The sequence below is a fragment of the Cyanistes caeruleus genome, chromosome 25 (assembly GCF_971803275.1).
Source record: "Cyanistes caeruleus chromosome 25, bCyaCae1.hap1.1, whole genome shotgun sequence".
NCBI classification, from domain to species: Eukaryota; Metazoa; Chordata; class Aves; order Passeriformes; family Paridae; genus Cyanistes; species Cyanistes caeruleus.
Window position 1 is genome coordinate 5,621,323 of NC_141725.1, and position 17,400 is coordinate 5,638,722.

A 17,400-nucleotide genomic window follows, 5' to 3' on the forward strand; every position below is an offset into this window, starting at 1 on the left:
CAGCACCCACAGCCCGGGGGGATTCTGACAGCAGAGCATGGGATGGGAGCCTGGAACAGCCCCAGAGTAGGGAATTGTGAGAGCAGAGCATGGAACAGGAACCTGGAACAGCCCCAGAGTAGGGAATTGTGAGAGCAGAGCATGGAACAGGAACCTAAACCAGTCCCAAAGTAGGGAATTGTGAGAGCAGAGCATGGAATGGGAGCCTGAAACAACCCCAGAGTAGGGAATTCTGAGAGCAGAGCATGGAACAGGAACCTAAACCAGTCCCAAAGTAGGGAATTCTGACAGCAGAGCATGGAATGGGAACCTGAAACAACCCCAGAGTAGGGAATTGTGAGAGCAGAGTATGGAACAGGAACCTGGAACAGCCCCAGAGAGGGAATTCTGAGAGCAGAGCATGGAATGGGAGCCTGAAACAGCCCCAGAGTAGGGAATTGTGAGAGCAGAGCATAGAACAGGAGCGTAAAACAGCCCAAAGTAGGGAATTCTGAGAGCAGAGTATGGAATGGGAGCGTAAAACAGCCCCAAAGTAGGGAATTCTGACAGCAGAGTATGGAATGGGAGCCTGAAAGAGCCCCAAAGTAGGGAATTGTGAGAGCAGAGCATGGAACAGGAACCTGAAACAACCCCAGAGTAGGGAATTGTGAGAGCAGAGCATGGAATGGGAGCCTGGAACAACCCCAGAGTAGGGAATTGTGAGAGCAGAGCCCCAAAATAGAGAGTGCAGAGAGCAGAGCCCCAAAATAAATAGCACAGAGAGCTGGAGCCTAAACCAGCCCCAAAATAAGGAAGTCTGACAGCAGAGTATGGAACAGGAATCTAAACCAGCCCCAAAATAAGGAATTCTGACAGCAGAGTATGGAACAGGAACCTAAACCAGCCCCTGGGGGGGAATTGTGAGAGCAGAGCCCCAAAATAAGGAATTCTGAGAGCAGAGCCTGGAACAGAAGCCTAAACCAGCCCCAAAGTAGGGAATTCTGAGAGCAGAGCCCCAAAGCAGAGCCCAAAACAGCCCCAAAGCAGAGGACACCGAGAGCAGAGCCCCGAAACAGAGCTCCAATCTAGAGCTCTAATCTAATCTAACTAAACCAGGGAATACAGAGAGGAAAAGCCCCAGAGCACAGAACTCTCTGTGGAGCTCTGCCCAATCCCCCCGTGTGTCACAGAACATCTCCAGGGACCCGGGGTGTCCCCTGGGATCTCCCAACACCATTTTACCCCAGAGATTCTGGCCACACTCGGCTCTGGGCGAGCTCCTCCACCCCACAGGGTGTCCAGGTGTCGGGACACATCCTTTGGGAAGCATTCCCATGCTTTTATCTCCCTCTTGCTTGAGCCAGGGGTTCACCCCTGTCCTTTTCCCTGGTGCAATCCGAGGGGAGATTCCCTCTGGGACGTGACCCAGCTCCTCGGGGCACAGGAGGATCCCTGGATCCGTGGCTGCTGTTCCCTCACGTCCCTGCTCCTCCTCCCGCAGATGTGGACGAGTGCCAGGCCATCCCTGGCCTCTGCCAAGGTGGGAACTGCATCAACACCGTGGGATCCTACGAGTGCAAGTGCCCTGCTGGGCACAAGCAGAGCGAGACCAGCCACAGGTGTGAAGGTAAGGGAGGCTCCATGCCTGGGTTTGATGGGATTCTCCACTTCCCAGAGTCCCAGGAGTGTTTCAAGGCTGGGTTTTTCCACGGCAGAGTTGGGACAGAGCTCCCATTCCAGACTGGATCCCGTTTCCCAGCCAGCCCTGCCAAAGGGGTTTTTAATCCACATCCCAAGGCCAGGAAATGAGGGATAGGCCTTGCCTGATCTCCTGGTCTTCCCTCAGAGCAGGAGGAAATGGTTTGGTTTGTTCCCAGAGGGGTTTTGTTAAGGATATTTTAATGGGAAGACGGGCTGATGGCACAGGAGGAGCCTCTGGAAGGCTTTAGCCAGGCTCAGCTCAGCGCTGCCTCCAAAGCTCTGATGGGTTCTGAGCCCGATCAAGCCTTGAAATCTCAACAACTTTTAATTCTGAGGCTCTTCATTAGGGCTGTGAAGATTTAATCAGCGTGAAATGGGAAATCAGGCTGGCTGTGGGAGCTCAGGGAGAGCTCTGCTTGCCTCTGGAAGCCTCTGGAATCGGGACAGGGCGAGGTGGGATGAGATGATCTTTAGGGTCCTTCCAGAACATTCCAGGATTCTGTGCCCTGGCTTCAGCCCCTCAGGAAATCTTTCCCAAGGAGATCCAGGAGGTCAATCCCTGCTGGGGGATGGACATTCCTTCATCCCCAGGAAACATCTGTGTCTGAGCATCTTCCTGATGTGTCTGAGCATGCCAGGAGACTTTCCCTAAAACCCTGACAGAATTCCTGCAGAGCTCCGACACCCGAGGAAAGCAGGAGAATCCAAACCAGCCCTTTTTTGTGTCAGGTGAAGGAGCAGCTCCCCGAATCCAATGACATTCCAGGAATTTTCCTGGCCAAGGTGGGAGCAGGGGCAGCAGGAAGCTGCTCCTGCCTCTCCCACGCCGGCTGGGGAGCAGAGCACATCTGAAACCAGTTGGGCTGGAATCTCCTCCATCCCGGGATTAAACCAAATCCATTGTCTGGATCTGTCCTCCAGATGTGAGGGGCCTCCCACTTCCCCCAGTGCCTGGCCACAAACAGCTCCCCTTCCCTGTCCTGCCCACGAAGAGGGACAACTGCGGCATTCCCAGGAGCTGCTCCATCCCTGGGATCACCTCCAGCGCATGATCCCTCTGGATCTGGGAGCGGCACAAACAGCGGGGATGCTCCAAAGGGACGGGCTCTGAGGGTCCTGCCCCAGCTGTGCCACCTGCAGGTCCCCACAGGGCCACCAGGAGCTGAGGAGGATCCCAGGAAAGTGGAATCACCTTTGGGATTCCCTGAAATGTTGTGGACGGGGGAATCGAGAGGGTTCCTCTCCCGCTTCATGGACACGAGAAGATTTGGGCCCCGAGCTCCCTGAAAACCTCCGAGTTTCCTGCAGCCTTTGATCCATCAGGAATTTGGTCCAGCAGATGGAGCATCAAATTCCTGAGCTTCACATTCCTGCTGGAACTGCCAAAATCTCTGCCTTGCCCCAAGCGCTGTCCTCGCCGAGCCCAGGGCTTTGATCAGAGGATGGATTTGTTATCCAGGAGTGCTCCAGGCTCCGAATCCCAGGATTCCTCCGCTGAGTTTTGGGATCATTTCCCAGCTGGGCCGAGGAGGGAATGCTCTGCTTCCCTCTCATTTTCGCATTCCCCATCCCAGCCCGGCATCCAGGGAATATCAAAACCTCTTTGAACCTGTCTGGGAGGTTCTCCCGTTTTGTGCTGGGGGGTTCCCGGTGGGAACGCGCTGGAGCCGGAGGTCAGAGCTCATTAGCGATGTCCCCTCATTAACGCCGGCCCCTCATTAATGCCGGCCCCTGGTGCGAGCAGAGATAGCGGCGGTGCCTTCCTTATCTCCGGGCACAATCCTTATCATCTCCCGGCACAATCCTTATCATCTCCTGGCACAATCCTTATCATCTCCCGGCACAATCCTTATCATCTCCCGGCACAATCCTTATCTCCGGGCACAATCCTTATCATCTCCTGGCACAATCCTTATCATCTCCCGGCACAATCCTTATCATCTCCCGGCACAATCCTTATCTCCCGGCACAATCCTTATCATCTCCTGGCACAGTCCTTATCTCCCGGCACAATCCTTATCTCCCGGCACAATCCTTATCATCTCCTGGCACAGTCCTTATCTCCCGGCACAATCCTTATCATCTCCCGGCACAATCCTTATCATCTCCTGGCACAATCCTTATCTCTGGGCACAATCCTTATCATCTCCTGGCACAATCCTTATCATCTCCCGGCACAATCCTTATCATCTCCTGGCACAATCCTTATCTCCCAGCACAATCCTTATCATCTCCCGGCACAATCCTTATCATCTCCTGGCACAATCCTTATCTCTGGGCACAATCCTTATCATCTCTGGGCACAATCCTTATCATCTCCCGGCACAATCCTTATCATCTCCCGGCACAATCCTTATCATCTCCTGGCACAATCCTTATCTCCCGGCACAATCCTTATCATCTCCTGGCACAATCCTTATCTCTGGGCACAATCCTTATCATCTCTGGGCACAATCCTTATCATCTCCTGGCACAATCCTTATCATCTCCTGGCACAATCCTTATCTCCTGGCACAATCCTTATCATCTCCTGGCACAATCCTTATCTCCTGGCACAATCCTTATCATCTCCTGGCACAATCCTTATCATCTCCTGGCACAATCCTTATCTCCCCACACCTGGAATTGCGTCCCCGGAGGATGAAGGCGCTTTTCCATCTCCAGTTATTCCCGGCTGATCCCGGAGGCCGCTGGATATTCCCGGGATGGATTCTCCAATCCTTTTCCCCTCCGGGAATCTCCAGCCTGGGTTTGCTGGAGCCTCCTCCCGGCTCATCCCGGATGGATGGGACGCTTCCAGAGGGTTCTCCTGTCATTCCATTTTATCCCAAAGAGCTCCAGGGAGGATGGGGATTCCTCCTGCTCCCCTGGGAGGGATCCGAGCAGGAATAGGATCAGGGATGTGCTGGATTTCGGGAGGGGAGGGGTCGGGCTGCTCCAAAAAAACCTCTGGAGAAGTCAGCTTGGGAAGCACCGAAAATTTAATTTATATTGTGCAAAAAGATGAAGAAAGAGGGCAGGAACAGCCAGGTTAGGGATGAATTAAGCGATCCCACGCCTGGATTGTGGCGGAAGAAAGGAAACAAAGCAGGATCCGCTGAGGTTTTAAGGGAATGAGAGCCTGGGGAGAAGGGAAGGTTTGGATCCAGCCGAGCTCCGAACGCCGCGGGAGGAAAATTGTTGAGGACACAAGAAAATTCCTGGTGCAAAGTGGATAGAGGGAACATCAAAGCTGCACTCGGACACATCCTGCTGCTCCAGAGACCTGGATCCATAAATCACAGCCAAGGGGAAGGGCTGTGGCATTTTAAAATTCTCCTGGAAGCCACCGGAAAAATGACACCGAAGGGAACAATTCCGTGGTGTGGAGTTAAGGGGGAATCACTGGCTGGACAAAGCTTTTCCTGCCGTAATTCCAGGGTTTCTCTGCCAAGAATTTCACTTTTTAACAGCCCTTCCTGAGCTGCAGGACAAAGGCCAAGCTCTGCTATCAGTGAGGTAATGCCGGTGCCTCCTCCAGGATGCTTCCCAAAGGAATGTGTCCTGCTTCCAAAAGCCATCCAGGGTGATAAGAGATAAGAAAACCATGGAGAGACACCAGGAAAGGGAGTGGAAGGCTCCAGACCAGCTGTGTGCAGCAGCCTCAGCCAGGATTTGCCCGTTTTTGGCCTCTCCAGGACATTCTGCCAGAGGGAACAAATCCTGGGGTTCCAAATCCCACCTCTTTTCCTCACCCCTTTAGATGTGAGGAGCTCCCCACAGGCCAGGCTTTTGTCACCAGGGCACGAAATCCTGAATTTCCTGATGCTCCTGCACCAGAGGGAGCTTCCCAGAGTTTTCCACGGGCGGATGGAACCCCACAACCACTTTCTTTCCATTTCCTCACAAAACCCCTCTGAGGAGCTGATTGTTTGGCTCCGTCCCGAGCTCATTTCCCTGGATTTGGGTGGTTTGGAGGTTCCATTCCCCCCTCTGTGGTTCCTTTCTGGGAGGGGAGGGCAGCGAGTCCCCGGTGCTGCACCGAGGGACCCCAAGGCACGGCCCCTGGGGGTGTTTCCTCCATCAAATCCAGGTTTTTTAGCACTTGGAGAACTTGGGGTTCCCACAGCTCTGCAGCTCCGGCTCTTCCAGAGGCTCTGCTGCCTTTGGCTTTTCCAGCCTTTTCAGCCTTAAGGATGAGGCCAATTCCAGCCCCAGCCCGGCTCCAAAATCAACGTTTGCCTTGAATCCTGCCATTGTCTGAGCAGCAGAGCACAGGATCCTGCTTTCATTCTGAACAGAAGGCTGGAAAAGTCGGGAAGGAGCCAGGCTGGGGCTGGCAGGGTTCCCTCCCCGGCGCTGGTGTTAATGAGAGGGGAATGAACCCGTCCCACTGGGTCAGCTCTGCCTGAGCGGCTCCAAACCACCACGGGACGCTCACAGAGGGAAAACACAGAGGGAAAATGCGGTGGGGAAGAACTGAAAGGACAACAAAGCCCAGGGCTCAGGTTCCTGAGGCACAGGATGTGGAGTCCTGGAGGAACGGGCTCTTCTCCTGCTCCCCTGAGCTGGGGTTTTCACAGAGTGGGGGAAAAAGAGCTCTTGGATTCCCTGGTTTTCCATGGGAATGGGATCCCCTGCTGCCCCTGCTGCTGCCTGGGGCTGAGTGAGGGGTGTCAGAGGCACAGATCTGCCCCCAGGGCTCGGGTCCTCCCCAGAGCCACACCAAGTTTTGGGTGGTTCTGGGTTTTTTTCCCCAATGGAGAGACTTTGCCTTCCTAAAGCTCTTTTCCTTCCAGAGCTCCGGGGCTTGCAGGGCAGGGCAGGGATGGAATGACAGGGCAGCCTGGCTGATAAAATCTCTTTTTGGCTGCAGGGGCCCGGGTGGGGGAGGCATTTTCTGGTGTTTTCTGTGTTCTGCTCTGCTGCCCTGGCAGCTCTCAGGGCTTTTCTGACGGAGGGACTCGGAGCATCAAAGAGCCAGAGCAGCACCGGGGGCTCGGGGGACACCTCAGGGGGCAGAATCCCACAGTCCTAAAGAGCCAAGCAGGAATTTGTCTTCCCCTCTTTGACTGGAATAGAATCCCAGAATGGAATTGTGGAATATCCTGGGCTGGGAGGGGCCCACAGGGACCCATGAGCCACCCCCATGGCACTGAGAGCCATACCTGGGCTTTCCTTGGACACCTCCAAACCTCCCTTTCCAGTGTCCAGCCCCTCTCTCTGGGAAGGATTTCTCCACAGATTCACAGAATTCACAGAATGGAAGAGATCTCCCAGCCCACCGAGTCCAGCCCAGCCCAAACACCTCAGCTAGGCCACGGCACCGCGTGCCACATCCAGACTTTCCTTAATCACACCCAGGGATGTGCTGGACTCCATTCCAGCACTTTCCTTGGGTGTCCAGCCCAAACCTCCGCTGGCAGCAGCCGTGGAGAGAAGCAGAGCTCCCACAAACCCCTCTGGGAGAGTTTGGGAGACCTTTCCTGGCCTCCAGCACCCCCTGACTGCCCACAGCCCTGGCTGGTGCTGTGTGCCTGGGTTTGGGTGGGGAAGGGGACATTTGGCACCCTCCCAGCGCTGTGTGCCCAGGTTTGGTGGGGAAGGGGATGTTTGGGCTCAGCTGGTGCTGTGTGCCCAGGTTTGGATGGGATGGGGACATTTGGACACAGGTTTGATGGGGAAGGGGATGTTTGGGCTCAGCTGGTGCTGTGTGCCCGGGTTTGATGGGGAAGGGGACATTTGGCACCCTGCTGGTGCTGTGTGCCCGGGTTTGGGTGGGATGGGGACATTTGGACACGGGTTTGATGGGGAAGGGGACCTTTGGCACCCTCCCAGCGCTGTGTGCCCGGGTTTGGGTGGGGATGTTTGGACCTGGCTGGTGCTGTGTGCCCAGGTTTGGTGGGGAAGGGGACATTTGGACACAGGTTTGGTGAGGAAGGGGATGTTTGGGCTCAGCTGGTGCTGTGTGCCCGGGTTTGGTGGGGAAGGGGACATTTGGACACAGGTTTGGTGGGGAAGGGGACCTTTGGCACCCTGCTGGTGCTGTGTGCCCAGGTTTGGTGGGGAAGGGGACCATTGGCACCCTCCCAGCGCTGTGTGCCCAGGTTTGGATGGGAAGGGGACCATTGGACACAGGTTTGGTGGGGAAGGGGACCTTTGGCACCCTCCCAGCGCTGTGTGCCCAGGTTTGGTTGGGATGGGGACCATTGGCACCCTGCTGGTGCTGTGTGCCCAGGTTTGGATGGGAAGGGGACATTTGGACATGGGTTTGGTGAGGAAGGGGACCATTGGCACCCTCCCAGCGCTGTGTGCCCAGGTTTGGTGGGGAAGGGGACCTTTGGACACAGGTTTGGTGGGGAAGGGGACATTTGGACACAGGTTTGGTGGGGAAGGGGACCATTGGCACCCTCCCAGCGCTGTGTGCCCAGGTTTGGTTGGGATGGGGACCATTGGCACCCTCCCAGCGCGGTTCTGTGCCCTGCAGACGTGGACGAGTGCGGGGCCATGCCCGGCGTGTGCGACGGCGGCGACTGCACCAACACCGTGGGCAGCTACGTGTGCTCCTGCCCCCGCGGCTTCGCCAGCAGCCCCGACGGCTCCCGCTGCCTCGGTGAGGGAAAAACGGGATCCGGGATCCGGGCTGGGAACGTCCACAGAGGCGGCTGGGGGTGGATACTGGGAGAAATGTTCTGTTCTGCTCCATCCATCCTCCCTCTCCAGAATCTGGGCTGTGAATTTGCTCTGAGAATCCGTTTTCCTCCAGGAAGATGAGGATGGGGAGGTTTGGGAAGAGGAGTTCTTACAGCACAGGCAGAGATTGGTGGTGCAGTGCAAAGTGGCAGGTGCAGCTTTCTGTGGAAACAAATACAGAAAAAAAAAAAAGAAAAATTCAGCTCCAAATTCTTTTCTAGCCACGGATCCTGGAGCAGGATTAAATGTTTTAGTTCCAGGAGGAAAAAAATGTTGTGAAGTGTGAGTAAAAAGTAAAGCCTGAGTCCTCTTGTTTGGGAAACTGATAGATTTTAATGGGAATGGAATTTTTTTCCTGCTGTTTCCCAGCCCCTGCCATGAGCCCAGAGGGGTGTGACAGCTCTGGGATGAGTCATGTGGACATTCCCCGCTTTCCTTGAAACCAAGAACTTCAAGAAATGAAAATAAATAAAATTAGAAAGCTCAGATTTAAAAATAGTCCTGGGCTGATTTAGCTGCAGTGGACTCAGACTCCACCTGAACTGGCTCGGGGTGCTCCAGCCTTTCCCTGAGCTCCCTTTTTGGGACAGGCAGGGTTTGTTTTGGCAAAACCCACAGCTCCTGCTGGGGTGGGGCTGCCCTGGCACCCGAATTTCCCCAGCTCTGCTCGAGGGGACCTCGGGGCTCGTTTGGGGAGTTTGGGGTTCCAGGTTTCCATCCCATGGAAGGAAGCGAGGGAAAACGGAGGATGGATAAATAATGTGGGCACTGTCAAAGCAGGGCCAGCAGCAGGAGAGGGGAGATTGTCACCCTGGAGGTGACCTCAGTGCCTCAGGAGAAGGCAGCTGGCCGTTCCCCTCCCTCCCTACACCTTTTTTACCACAACCATCTCCTGTAGTTTTTACACCTGGAGCAGCAGCACCCCGAGCTGGAGCCCATCCCCAGGGCCAGGAGCTGCTCCCAGCACCTGCCCCAGCACAACCCCAGCAGGAGAAAACCCCATCCCAGCCCAGAGGAACATTCTGGAGCCGTTCAGGCACCTGGGCTGGCCACCAGAGCCCGGTCCCACCCTGGGCCACCGCAGCCTCCTTCACTCCTCGTGCTGGGGGCTCCCTGCACTTCCCTTGGTACAAAGGGCTCCTCTTCCAGAGCAGCTTAAAAGAACCATTTCTAATGAAGAAAAATGGCTTTTTGGTGCATTCCCAGACGAGCACACGGTGTTCCTGCCCTCCCTCCTGAGACTCAGCGCTCCTGCTCTGGCCTTTCCCAGATTTTACCCTGAGAGCGCAGCAAAGCTCGGAGGGATTTGGGTTGTGCCTCTCCTCGGGCAGAGTCAGAGCTCCCAGTCCTGGGTCCTGCTGAGCCCTGGGCTCAGGGAGGGCTGGGAGGGTCTCACCGAGGCCTTGGCCTGCCTGGGGGGCCCTGGTTTGATCCACTTTGGGCTCAGCAAGAGGAAAAAGGAAACGTGAGGCTCCTGGAACCATGGAGAGGGTCGGGAGGGGTCTCAGGGGGTGCCCAGGACATCTCCCACCAGCCCAGTTCTGTGGGATCAGCTGTGCTGGATAATCTCTCCTGCTTCTCCTGGGATCAGGACAATTCCCATGGGGTGGGGGCAGGCCCTGCCAGACCCCCAGGTCCCTACTGGGATGGCTCCTGTCCCCTCAGGATGAGCAGGACCCACTCCCCCTCCTGCTCTGCCATCCTGACCTTGTCACCCCCCAGAGCTCAGTCCCCACCTCTGAGCTCCCTAATCCCATCTGGAATTTCCCCTCCCCTCTCTCCTGCAGCATTTTCTGCTTTTCTGGGGTTTTGTGCAAACTGGGACCCCACACTTCTCCTCTCCTTCCTCAGGATTGGGAGCTGATCCACTTTTGCATTCAATCCCTGCTTTCAAATCCCCCCTTCTGCAGCTCTGACTTTCTCTCTGCTGCTGTTTTCAGTGGCTAAACTTTCCCAAAAGGAGCAATTCCCTGGGAATGCAGCTCTGAGCAGGGCTGGGGGTGCTGGGGAGGGACCTGCTGGTCTGAACTGGGGTCAGCATCCCCTGCGGGTGCCCGAGCTGTGCTGGGAGCAGAGGGGCACCCACAGCCCGCAGATCAAACATTCCCAGGCAATTAATTCCAATTACATTCCCGGGAAGTGGCAGCCACGTCCCGGGAGACTTTCCCCCTCATTAATTGACTTGAGAAAAAACAAGGTGGGAGATGACCGAGGGGAAGATTCCAGGTTTTCCTGGAGGGATTGGTGCCAGCTGGAGCCTGCTGGATGTGAGAGACCCTCAGTCCCCTGGGCCTTGGCCAGGAGCCACAAACCCCCCAGCAGGGCCAGGGTTGGGGTCAGGGGGGTCAGACTGGGACAGGGGATGGCCGGGAGAGATTCCATGGGGAATGGGCCCTCAGGAGCTGGCTGAGAGGTGGTGGTGGCACACTGTGACCATGTGTCTTCTCCCTGTCCCTGTCCCTGTCCCATCCCCACCCTGTCCCTGTCCCTGTCCCCCCAGACCAGCGCCTGGGGACGTGTTTCTCGGCTCTGCTGGGTGGTCGCTGTGCCGGGGACGTGCCGGGCCAGGCCAGCAGGATGCAGTGCTGCTGTGACTCAGGACGCTGCTGGGCCATCGGCCAGACCCCCGAGATGTGCCCTGTGAGGGGCTCAGGTCAGTGACACCCCGGGACCCCCAAAGCCAGCATCCTAAACCTGTGGGTGCTGTCAAACAAGGCTGGGAGAGCTCCCCAAGAGCACCAAACCCTGTCCCCAAGTGCCACATCCCCATGGCTTTAAAACCCCTTTGGGGTTTGGCTCCTTTGCCAAAGCCACCATTTCCACGGGGAATTTTCTCCCTGGTATCCAGCCTAACCCTCCCCTGGCACAGCTTGAGGCCGCTCCCTCTTGTCCCTCTGTGTCACCTGGGGAAAACACGGCCCCATCACCTGGGCCAGCTGCTCCTCCTCCCTGTGCCTCACCTGAGGCCAGCACTGGTCCCTGTCCTGCTCCTGCTCCTGTCCCTGGCTCCCAGCACAGCTGGACCTTGGGGCGAGCCCCGGCAGGAGGAGCCGAGGGATGGAGCCAGGCCCTGTGCATCGCCTGTCCCCGGAGCTGCGGCACCTCCCGTGTCCCTCCCTGCCTGCAGGGACACAAAAATCCTCTCCAGACCCCTGTGCCCCGCCGTGTGCTGTGGGGTGGGGGTGTTCAATCCCTCCCTGCCCCGTCCCCATCATTTCCCATTTCCCATCATTTCCCATCATTTCCCATTTCCCATTTCCCATCATTTCCCATTTCCCATCATTTCCCATCATTTCCCATTTCCCATTTCCCATTTCCCATTCCCACTGCCTTTGCTCCGTGCCCGTCCCTCCGCTCGCTGCTGGAAAATCCCTGTTTTGTTCCAGACGAGTACCGCAGGCTGTGCATCGAGGGACTCCCGGTGGTGCCAGGCTTCCCCGGGAACTTCCCGGGAATTCCTGGATTCGGGCCCAACGGGGTCGGGCCGGGACTCAACGGGCCCGGGGGCATCGGCCCGAACGGGGCGAACGGCCAGGGCGGGATCCCGGGGCTGCCCGGGATGGGCCCGGGCAGCTCCAGCATCGGTAATTCCCGGCTTTGTCCCGTTCCACGGCTCTGGGAGCAGGACGTGTTCCCCAGGCCTGGAATGGCACATCCCTGGATGTGCTGGCTCGGGGCAGAGCTGGGATGTGGCAGGAGCTGAGCCCGCGCACAGATCCAGCTCCCTGATTCCCAAACGCTCCAAGCAGGAGCTTTCCCATCATCATCATCCTCCCCTCCTGGGTTTGCTCCCCACCTTGGGCTCCCCCCAGGGGCTCCCCAACCCTCCCTGTGCCCCCAGGAACGGCCACGCTGAACCAGACCATCGACATCTGCAAACACTTCACCAACCTGTGCCTGAACGGGCGCTGCATCCCCACCCCGTCCAGCTACCGCTGCGAGTGCAACATGGGCTACAAGCAGGACGTCCGTGGCGAGTGCATCGGTGAGTGGGGGCTGCTCCCACAGCTTCCCCAGGCTGCTCTTCCCGTTCCTGGCCTTTGCTGTGCCTCAGGGTCCCTCACAGGGGGGCTTTTCCCCCCCTGGCAGATGTGGACGAGTGCTCGAGCAGCCCCTGCGTCCACGGCGACTGCGTCAACACGCCGGGCTCCTACCACTGCAAGTGCCACGAGGGCTTCCAGAGCACCCCCACCAAGCAGGCCTGCATTGGTAAGGGCTGTCCCCGCTCTTGGGGGGCTGCGGGGGTGGCAGAGGGGTCAGCAGAGCCCCTGGAGCCAGAGAAGTGTTGTGGGGGTGAGATGCAGTGAGGAGTCCCCGGGTGTGGGATGGGATCCGTCCAGGAGAAGTTTCCTCTGCCTTGGCTTTCCTTCAAGTTTTGTGGTGGCAATCAAGGGACCTGCAGAGTCCTCCCCAAGAGCAGAACTCTGTTGGGAGAGCTGGGTTTGAGAGCAGGGGGATTCTGGTGTGGATGCAGGATTTCCCCCAAGGCTGCTCTGCCAAGAGGCTGCAGCAGGTGAGGGACTGCCGGAAAGGAGGGATGGGAAGGGAATGTCCCACCATGGGAACAAGCAAAGGCTTTTTCCATTTCCATGGCAGTGCCCAAGCTTGGAAATTTTTATTTTCTCCCTTCCTGACAAAGTGTCTCCCAAAGCCTGGAAACGTGGGAAGATCCCGATTTTCCAAGTGGGATTTTTGAGGATGAATTCCTGGGTTTCTCACGGGGGGATGTTAACGTGGGGTGCTCCTGTCTCTCCCACACCCCGGTGATTCCCCTGCAGACATCGACGAGTGCATCATGAACGGGGTGATGTGCAGGAACGGGCGCTGCGTCAACACCGACGGCAGCTTCCAGTGCATCTGCAACGCCGGCTTCGAGATCACCCCCGACGGCAAGAACTGCGTGGGTGAGGCTCCAGCAGCTCGGGGCTGGGCTGGGATCGCCTCCTCCCGGGCCACTGACCCGGGGTATCCCCCAGGGACAGGGCTGGACTGGGTCGGTGTGTCCGGGGGGCTCCCGTGGGGTTTGGGGTGCAGGGGATGGGCAGGGCTGGGGCTGGAGGTGCTGCAGGACAGCTCTGACCAGGAAAGGTGACCCTGGCTTGGAGCTGATGCTCTGGGAGCTCCCACCCCAACCCCTCTCCCCCCTGCTTTGAGACCCAGCTGCCACCAGCACAGTTTGGGATGGGGCACGGGGGGGTTGGGGCACGGGAGGACCTCGCTGCAGCTCTGGGGTCCTGTCTGCGCCCCCAGACCACGACGAGTGTGCCACCACCAACATGTGCCTCAACGGGATGTGCATCAACGAGGACGGGAGCTTCAAGTGCATCTGCAAACCCGGCTTTGTCCTGGCTCCCAACGGGCGCTACTGCGTGGGTGAGTGAATCCCACCGGGCTCGTCCCAATCCCAATCCCAATCCCAATCCCAATCCCAATCCCAATCCCAATCCCAATCCCTGCCCACATTCCTGCTCCCTTTGGAGGGCAAGGGGAGCTGAGAAATCCAGGGCTGCAGCCTGGCAGCCCCTGCTCTGCCGCCAGAAGTTGTCCTTTTGTGGGAGAACGGGAAAAAGGGGAAAGGTTCTCATGTCCTGAGCCCCTGTCTGTGTGTCCTGAGCCCCTGTCTGTGTGTCCTGAGCCCCTGTCTGTGTGTCCTGAGCCTGTCTGTGTGTCCTGAGCCCCTGTCTGTGTGTCCTGAGTCTCTGTCTGTGTGTCCTGAGCCCCTGTCTGTGTGTCCTGAGCCTTGTCCTGTGTCCTGAGCCCCTGTCTGTGTGTCCTGAGCCCATCTGTGTGTCCTGAGCCCGTCTGTGTGTCCTGAGCCCCTGTCTGTGTGTCCTGACCCCCTGTCTGTGTGTCCTGAGACCCTGTCTGTGTGTCCTGAGTCTCTGTCTGTGTGTCCTGAGCCTCTCTCAGTGTGTCCTGAGCCCCTGCCCATGTTTTCTGCGCCCTGTTCATGTGTTCCAGACCTCTCCCTGTGTCCCACCCCTCTCCCCGCCTGTCCCACCCCTCTCCCCGCGTGTCCCTCTCCCCGAGGTCACCCCACTGCCGTTCCCTGCGCAGACATCGATGAGTGTGAGACCCCCGGGATCTGCATGAACGGCTGGTGCATCAACACGGAGGGCTCGTTCCGCTGCGAGTGCCTGGGGGGGCTGGCGATCGGCGTGGACGGCCGGGTGTGTGTGGACACCCACATGCGCAGCACCTGCTACGGGGGCATCAAAAAGGGCACCTGCGCCCGTCCCTTCCCCGGCGCCGTCACCAAATCCGAGTGCTGCTGTGCCAACCCCGACCACGGCTTCGGGGAGCCCTGCCAGCCCTGCCCGGCCAAGAACTCCGGTGAGTCCATCCCTGGCTGCCCGGGAAGGTGCCCAGGGGTGTCCCGGGATGGGTTGGGCAGCTTGGAGAACCTGGAATGGGGAAAGGGGCACCAGGAAAATGGGGAGCGGATGCTCAAATCTGGTGCTGGGGTGTTGGAAGTGGGAGTATCAGCGTTAAAGTGAGCAAAGTCACAGCAGCAAGGCTGGGAGAGCTCCGGGAGAGTTTGGACAATGCACAGGGTGGGATTGTTGGGGTGTCTGCGCAGGGCTGGGTGGTCCTGGGGGTCCCTCCCAACCCAGCTCGTTCTGTGACTGTGTTGTGTGAGCATGAACAGACCCAGAGCTGCCAAACAGAGAATTAAACCCTCAGTTTAACTTTTAGAATGGAACTAAGCTCAGTGAATCTCACTGTGGGCAGTTCCTGCCACGCTCACGGCTCTGCTGTGCTCTGTCCCCAGCGGAATTCCAGGCTCTCTGCAGCAGCGGCATCGGGATCACGGCTGATGGCAGAGGTGGGTGCAGGGTTCCTCAGGGACCTGCAGGGTTCCTCAGGGATGTTCAGGGTTCCTCAGGGACCTGCAGGATTCCTCAGGGATGTTCAGGATTCCTCAGAGATCTGCAGGATTCCTCAGGGATGTTCAGGATTCCTCAGGGACCTGCAGGGTTCCTCAGGGATGTTCAGGGTTCCTCAGGGATGTTCAGGATTCCTCAGAGATCTGCAGGATTTCTCAGGGACCTGCAGGGTTCCTCAGGGATGTTCAGAATTCCTCAGGGATGTTCAGGGTTCCTCAGGGATGATCAGGGTTCCTCAGAGATCTGCAGGATTCCTCAGGGATGTTCAGAATTCCTCAGGGATGTTCAGAATTCCTCAGGGATGTTCAGAATTCCTCAGGGATCTGCAGGGTTCCACAGGCACATCCCACAGCACCCTCAGCTGCTTTTCCTGGAGCAGGGATGGGTGTGTGGGAGCTGTGCCAGCAGAGGCTGGGCTCTGCTCCCTGCTGTGATGGGAATGAGCAGCGGGACCCTGCTGGTTCTTTCCCTGCTCCGCTCTCCAGCTCCTCCGTGGGGTGTCCGGGCACAGGGAGGTGACAAACCGGGCTGCTCTGAGCTCCGGGAGGTGCCAGTGGCAGCCCTGGGCAGCGCCTGGAGATCAGGGAGAGCAGGGAGCAGCCAGGCAGGCACGGCCGTGCCAAGCCTCCCGGATGGGAAGGAGCCAGAGGCGAAGCCCCGGTGGCTCCTGGGGCTCCCATCCAGGGCTCCGTGTCCTGGAGCCGTCCCATGGCAGTGATGGGACTCTCCAGCAAGGCCGTGCTCTGGTCATTCCATCCCTGGAGCCAGGGCTGCTCTCAGAGCTCTCCAGGCTGCGTTTCCCTGGATGGAGCTGAGCTCCAGGAGCGTGGGGACGAAGGCCAGCAGTGCCTGGGCAGCCGTGGCCACCTGGCTCTGCGGGGAGCCTGCGGTGCCAGCGAGGCTGGGGCTTGCCAGGGTGAAATCAGGGATGCTCCTGCAGGGGAGGGACGGTGCCCACCCAGCTGCCACCTCTGGGTCACTCAGTGCTGAATCCAGGGGTCACTGACGGGCCTGAGCTCGGCATAAAGAATCTGGGATGTCACACAAGGACCTGAGAGCCCTTGGCATGAAACTGGGCTCATCCCAGCCCCTCATCCAGCTCTCTCCTCCTGAGCTCAGCCCCGGGCTGGGTCAGGACAGGGAGAAGCTGTGGCTGCCCCAGTCCTGGACGTGTCCAAGGCCAGGCTGGACAGGGCTTGGGGCAGCCTGGCATGGTGGAATGGAATGAGATGGGCTCTAAGGCCAAATTCCCACCCAAACCCTTCCGGACTCCACGATTCCTGCAGTGAGGACCCAGGAGGTGGAAGGTCTGGTCTTTGCATTTGCTGGGCTCCATCCCACGTGCCTCTTTTCCCTGTCAGACATCAACGAGTGCGCCCTGAACCCCGACATCTGCCCCAACGGGATGTGTGAGAACCTGCGGGGCAGCTACCGCTGCATCTGCAACCTGGGCTACGAGTCCGACCCCACGGGCAAGAACTGCGTGGGTGAGTCAGGGGCTGGACCTGGGGCTGCAGGGGATGCAGGGGTGCAGGGGATGCAGGGGCTGCAGGGGATGCAGGGAATGCAGGGGATGCAGGGGCTCAGGGGATGCAGGGGCTGCAGGGGCTCAGGGGATGCAGGGGCTCAGGGAATGCAGGGGATGCAGGGGATGCAGGGGATGCAGGGATGCAGGGGATGCAGGGGATGCAGGGGCTCAGGGAATGCAGGGGATGCAGGGGATGCAGGGGATGCAGGGAATGCAGGGGATGCAGGGAATGCAGGGGATGCAGGGGCTGCATCCCCAGGAGCTGCTGCAGCCCCTGATCCCCTCCAGCACGGTCCAAACCCTGCCCAGCAGCCGAGCTGGGGGAGAAGGGGAAGGGAGGAAGCTGGAGCACTCCTGGCTCGGGATCAGGGCACTCCAGTGGGGAAAGGAAAACCAGAACTCGTTCCCTGCTCCCTGCGGGTGTTCAGCACCTCCAGGAGGGCAGGGGGGACTCGAGGAGTTCCTGGAGAGGGAAGAGCAGGGGCAGCTCTGCTTTCTGCTCTGGGACAGGGCCCGGGGAGGGCTGGAGCTGGGCCGGGGTTTGGGATGGAGCTCAGGGAACGCTTTTGTCCCCGAGGGATTCCCGCAGGGACGGTCCCGGCCGGGACAGCGCTCTGGGGTTGTTGGGGGTCT

At 58.5% G+C, this 17,400-nt stretch overlaps 1 protein-coding gene across 2 annotated transcripts in view; it reads left to right on the top strand.

Annotated features, from left to right (window-relative positions):
• Positions 1-17,400, top strand: part of FBN3 (fibrillin 3) — a 72,600-nt gene that overhangs the window by 23,657 nt on the left and 31,543 nt on the right. For both annotated transcript variants that reach the window (XM_086862641.1, XM_086862640.1), the window contains 11 exons: positions 1,481-1,606; positions 8,147-8,272; positions 10,853-11,005; positions 11,739-11,936; positions 12,194-12,337; positions 12,442-12,561; positions 13,131-13,256; positions 13,603-13,725; positions 14,410-14,685; positions 15,125-15,178; positions 16,601-16,726. In XM_086862641.1, coding sequence (XP_086718767.1) covers positions 1,481-1,606; positions 8,147-8,272; positions 10,853-11,005; positions 11,739-11,936; positions 12,194-12,337; positions 12,442-12,561; positions 13,131-13,256; positions 13,603-13,725; positions 14,410-14,685; positions 15,125-15,178; positions 16,601-16,726 — 1,572 coding nt within the window. The remainder of the gene's footprint in view (positions 1-1,480; positions 1,607-8,146; positions 8,273-10,852; positions 11,006-11,738; positions 11,937-12,193; positions 12,338-12,441; positions 12,562-13,130; positions 13,257-13,602; positions 13,726-14,409; positions 14,686-15,124; positions 15,179-16,600; positions 16,727-17,400) is intronic.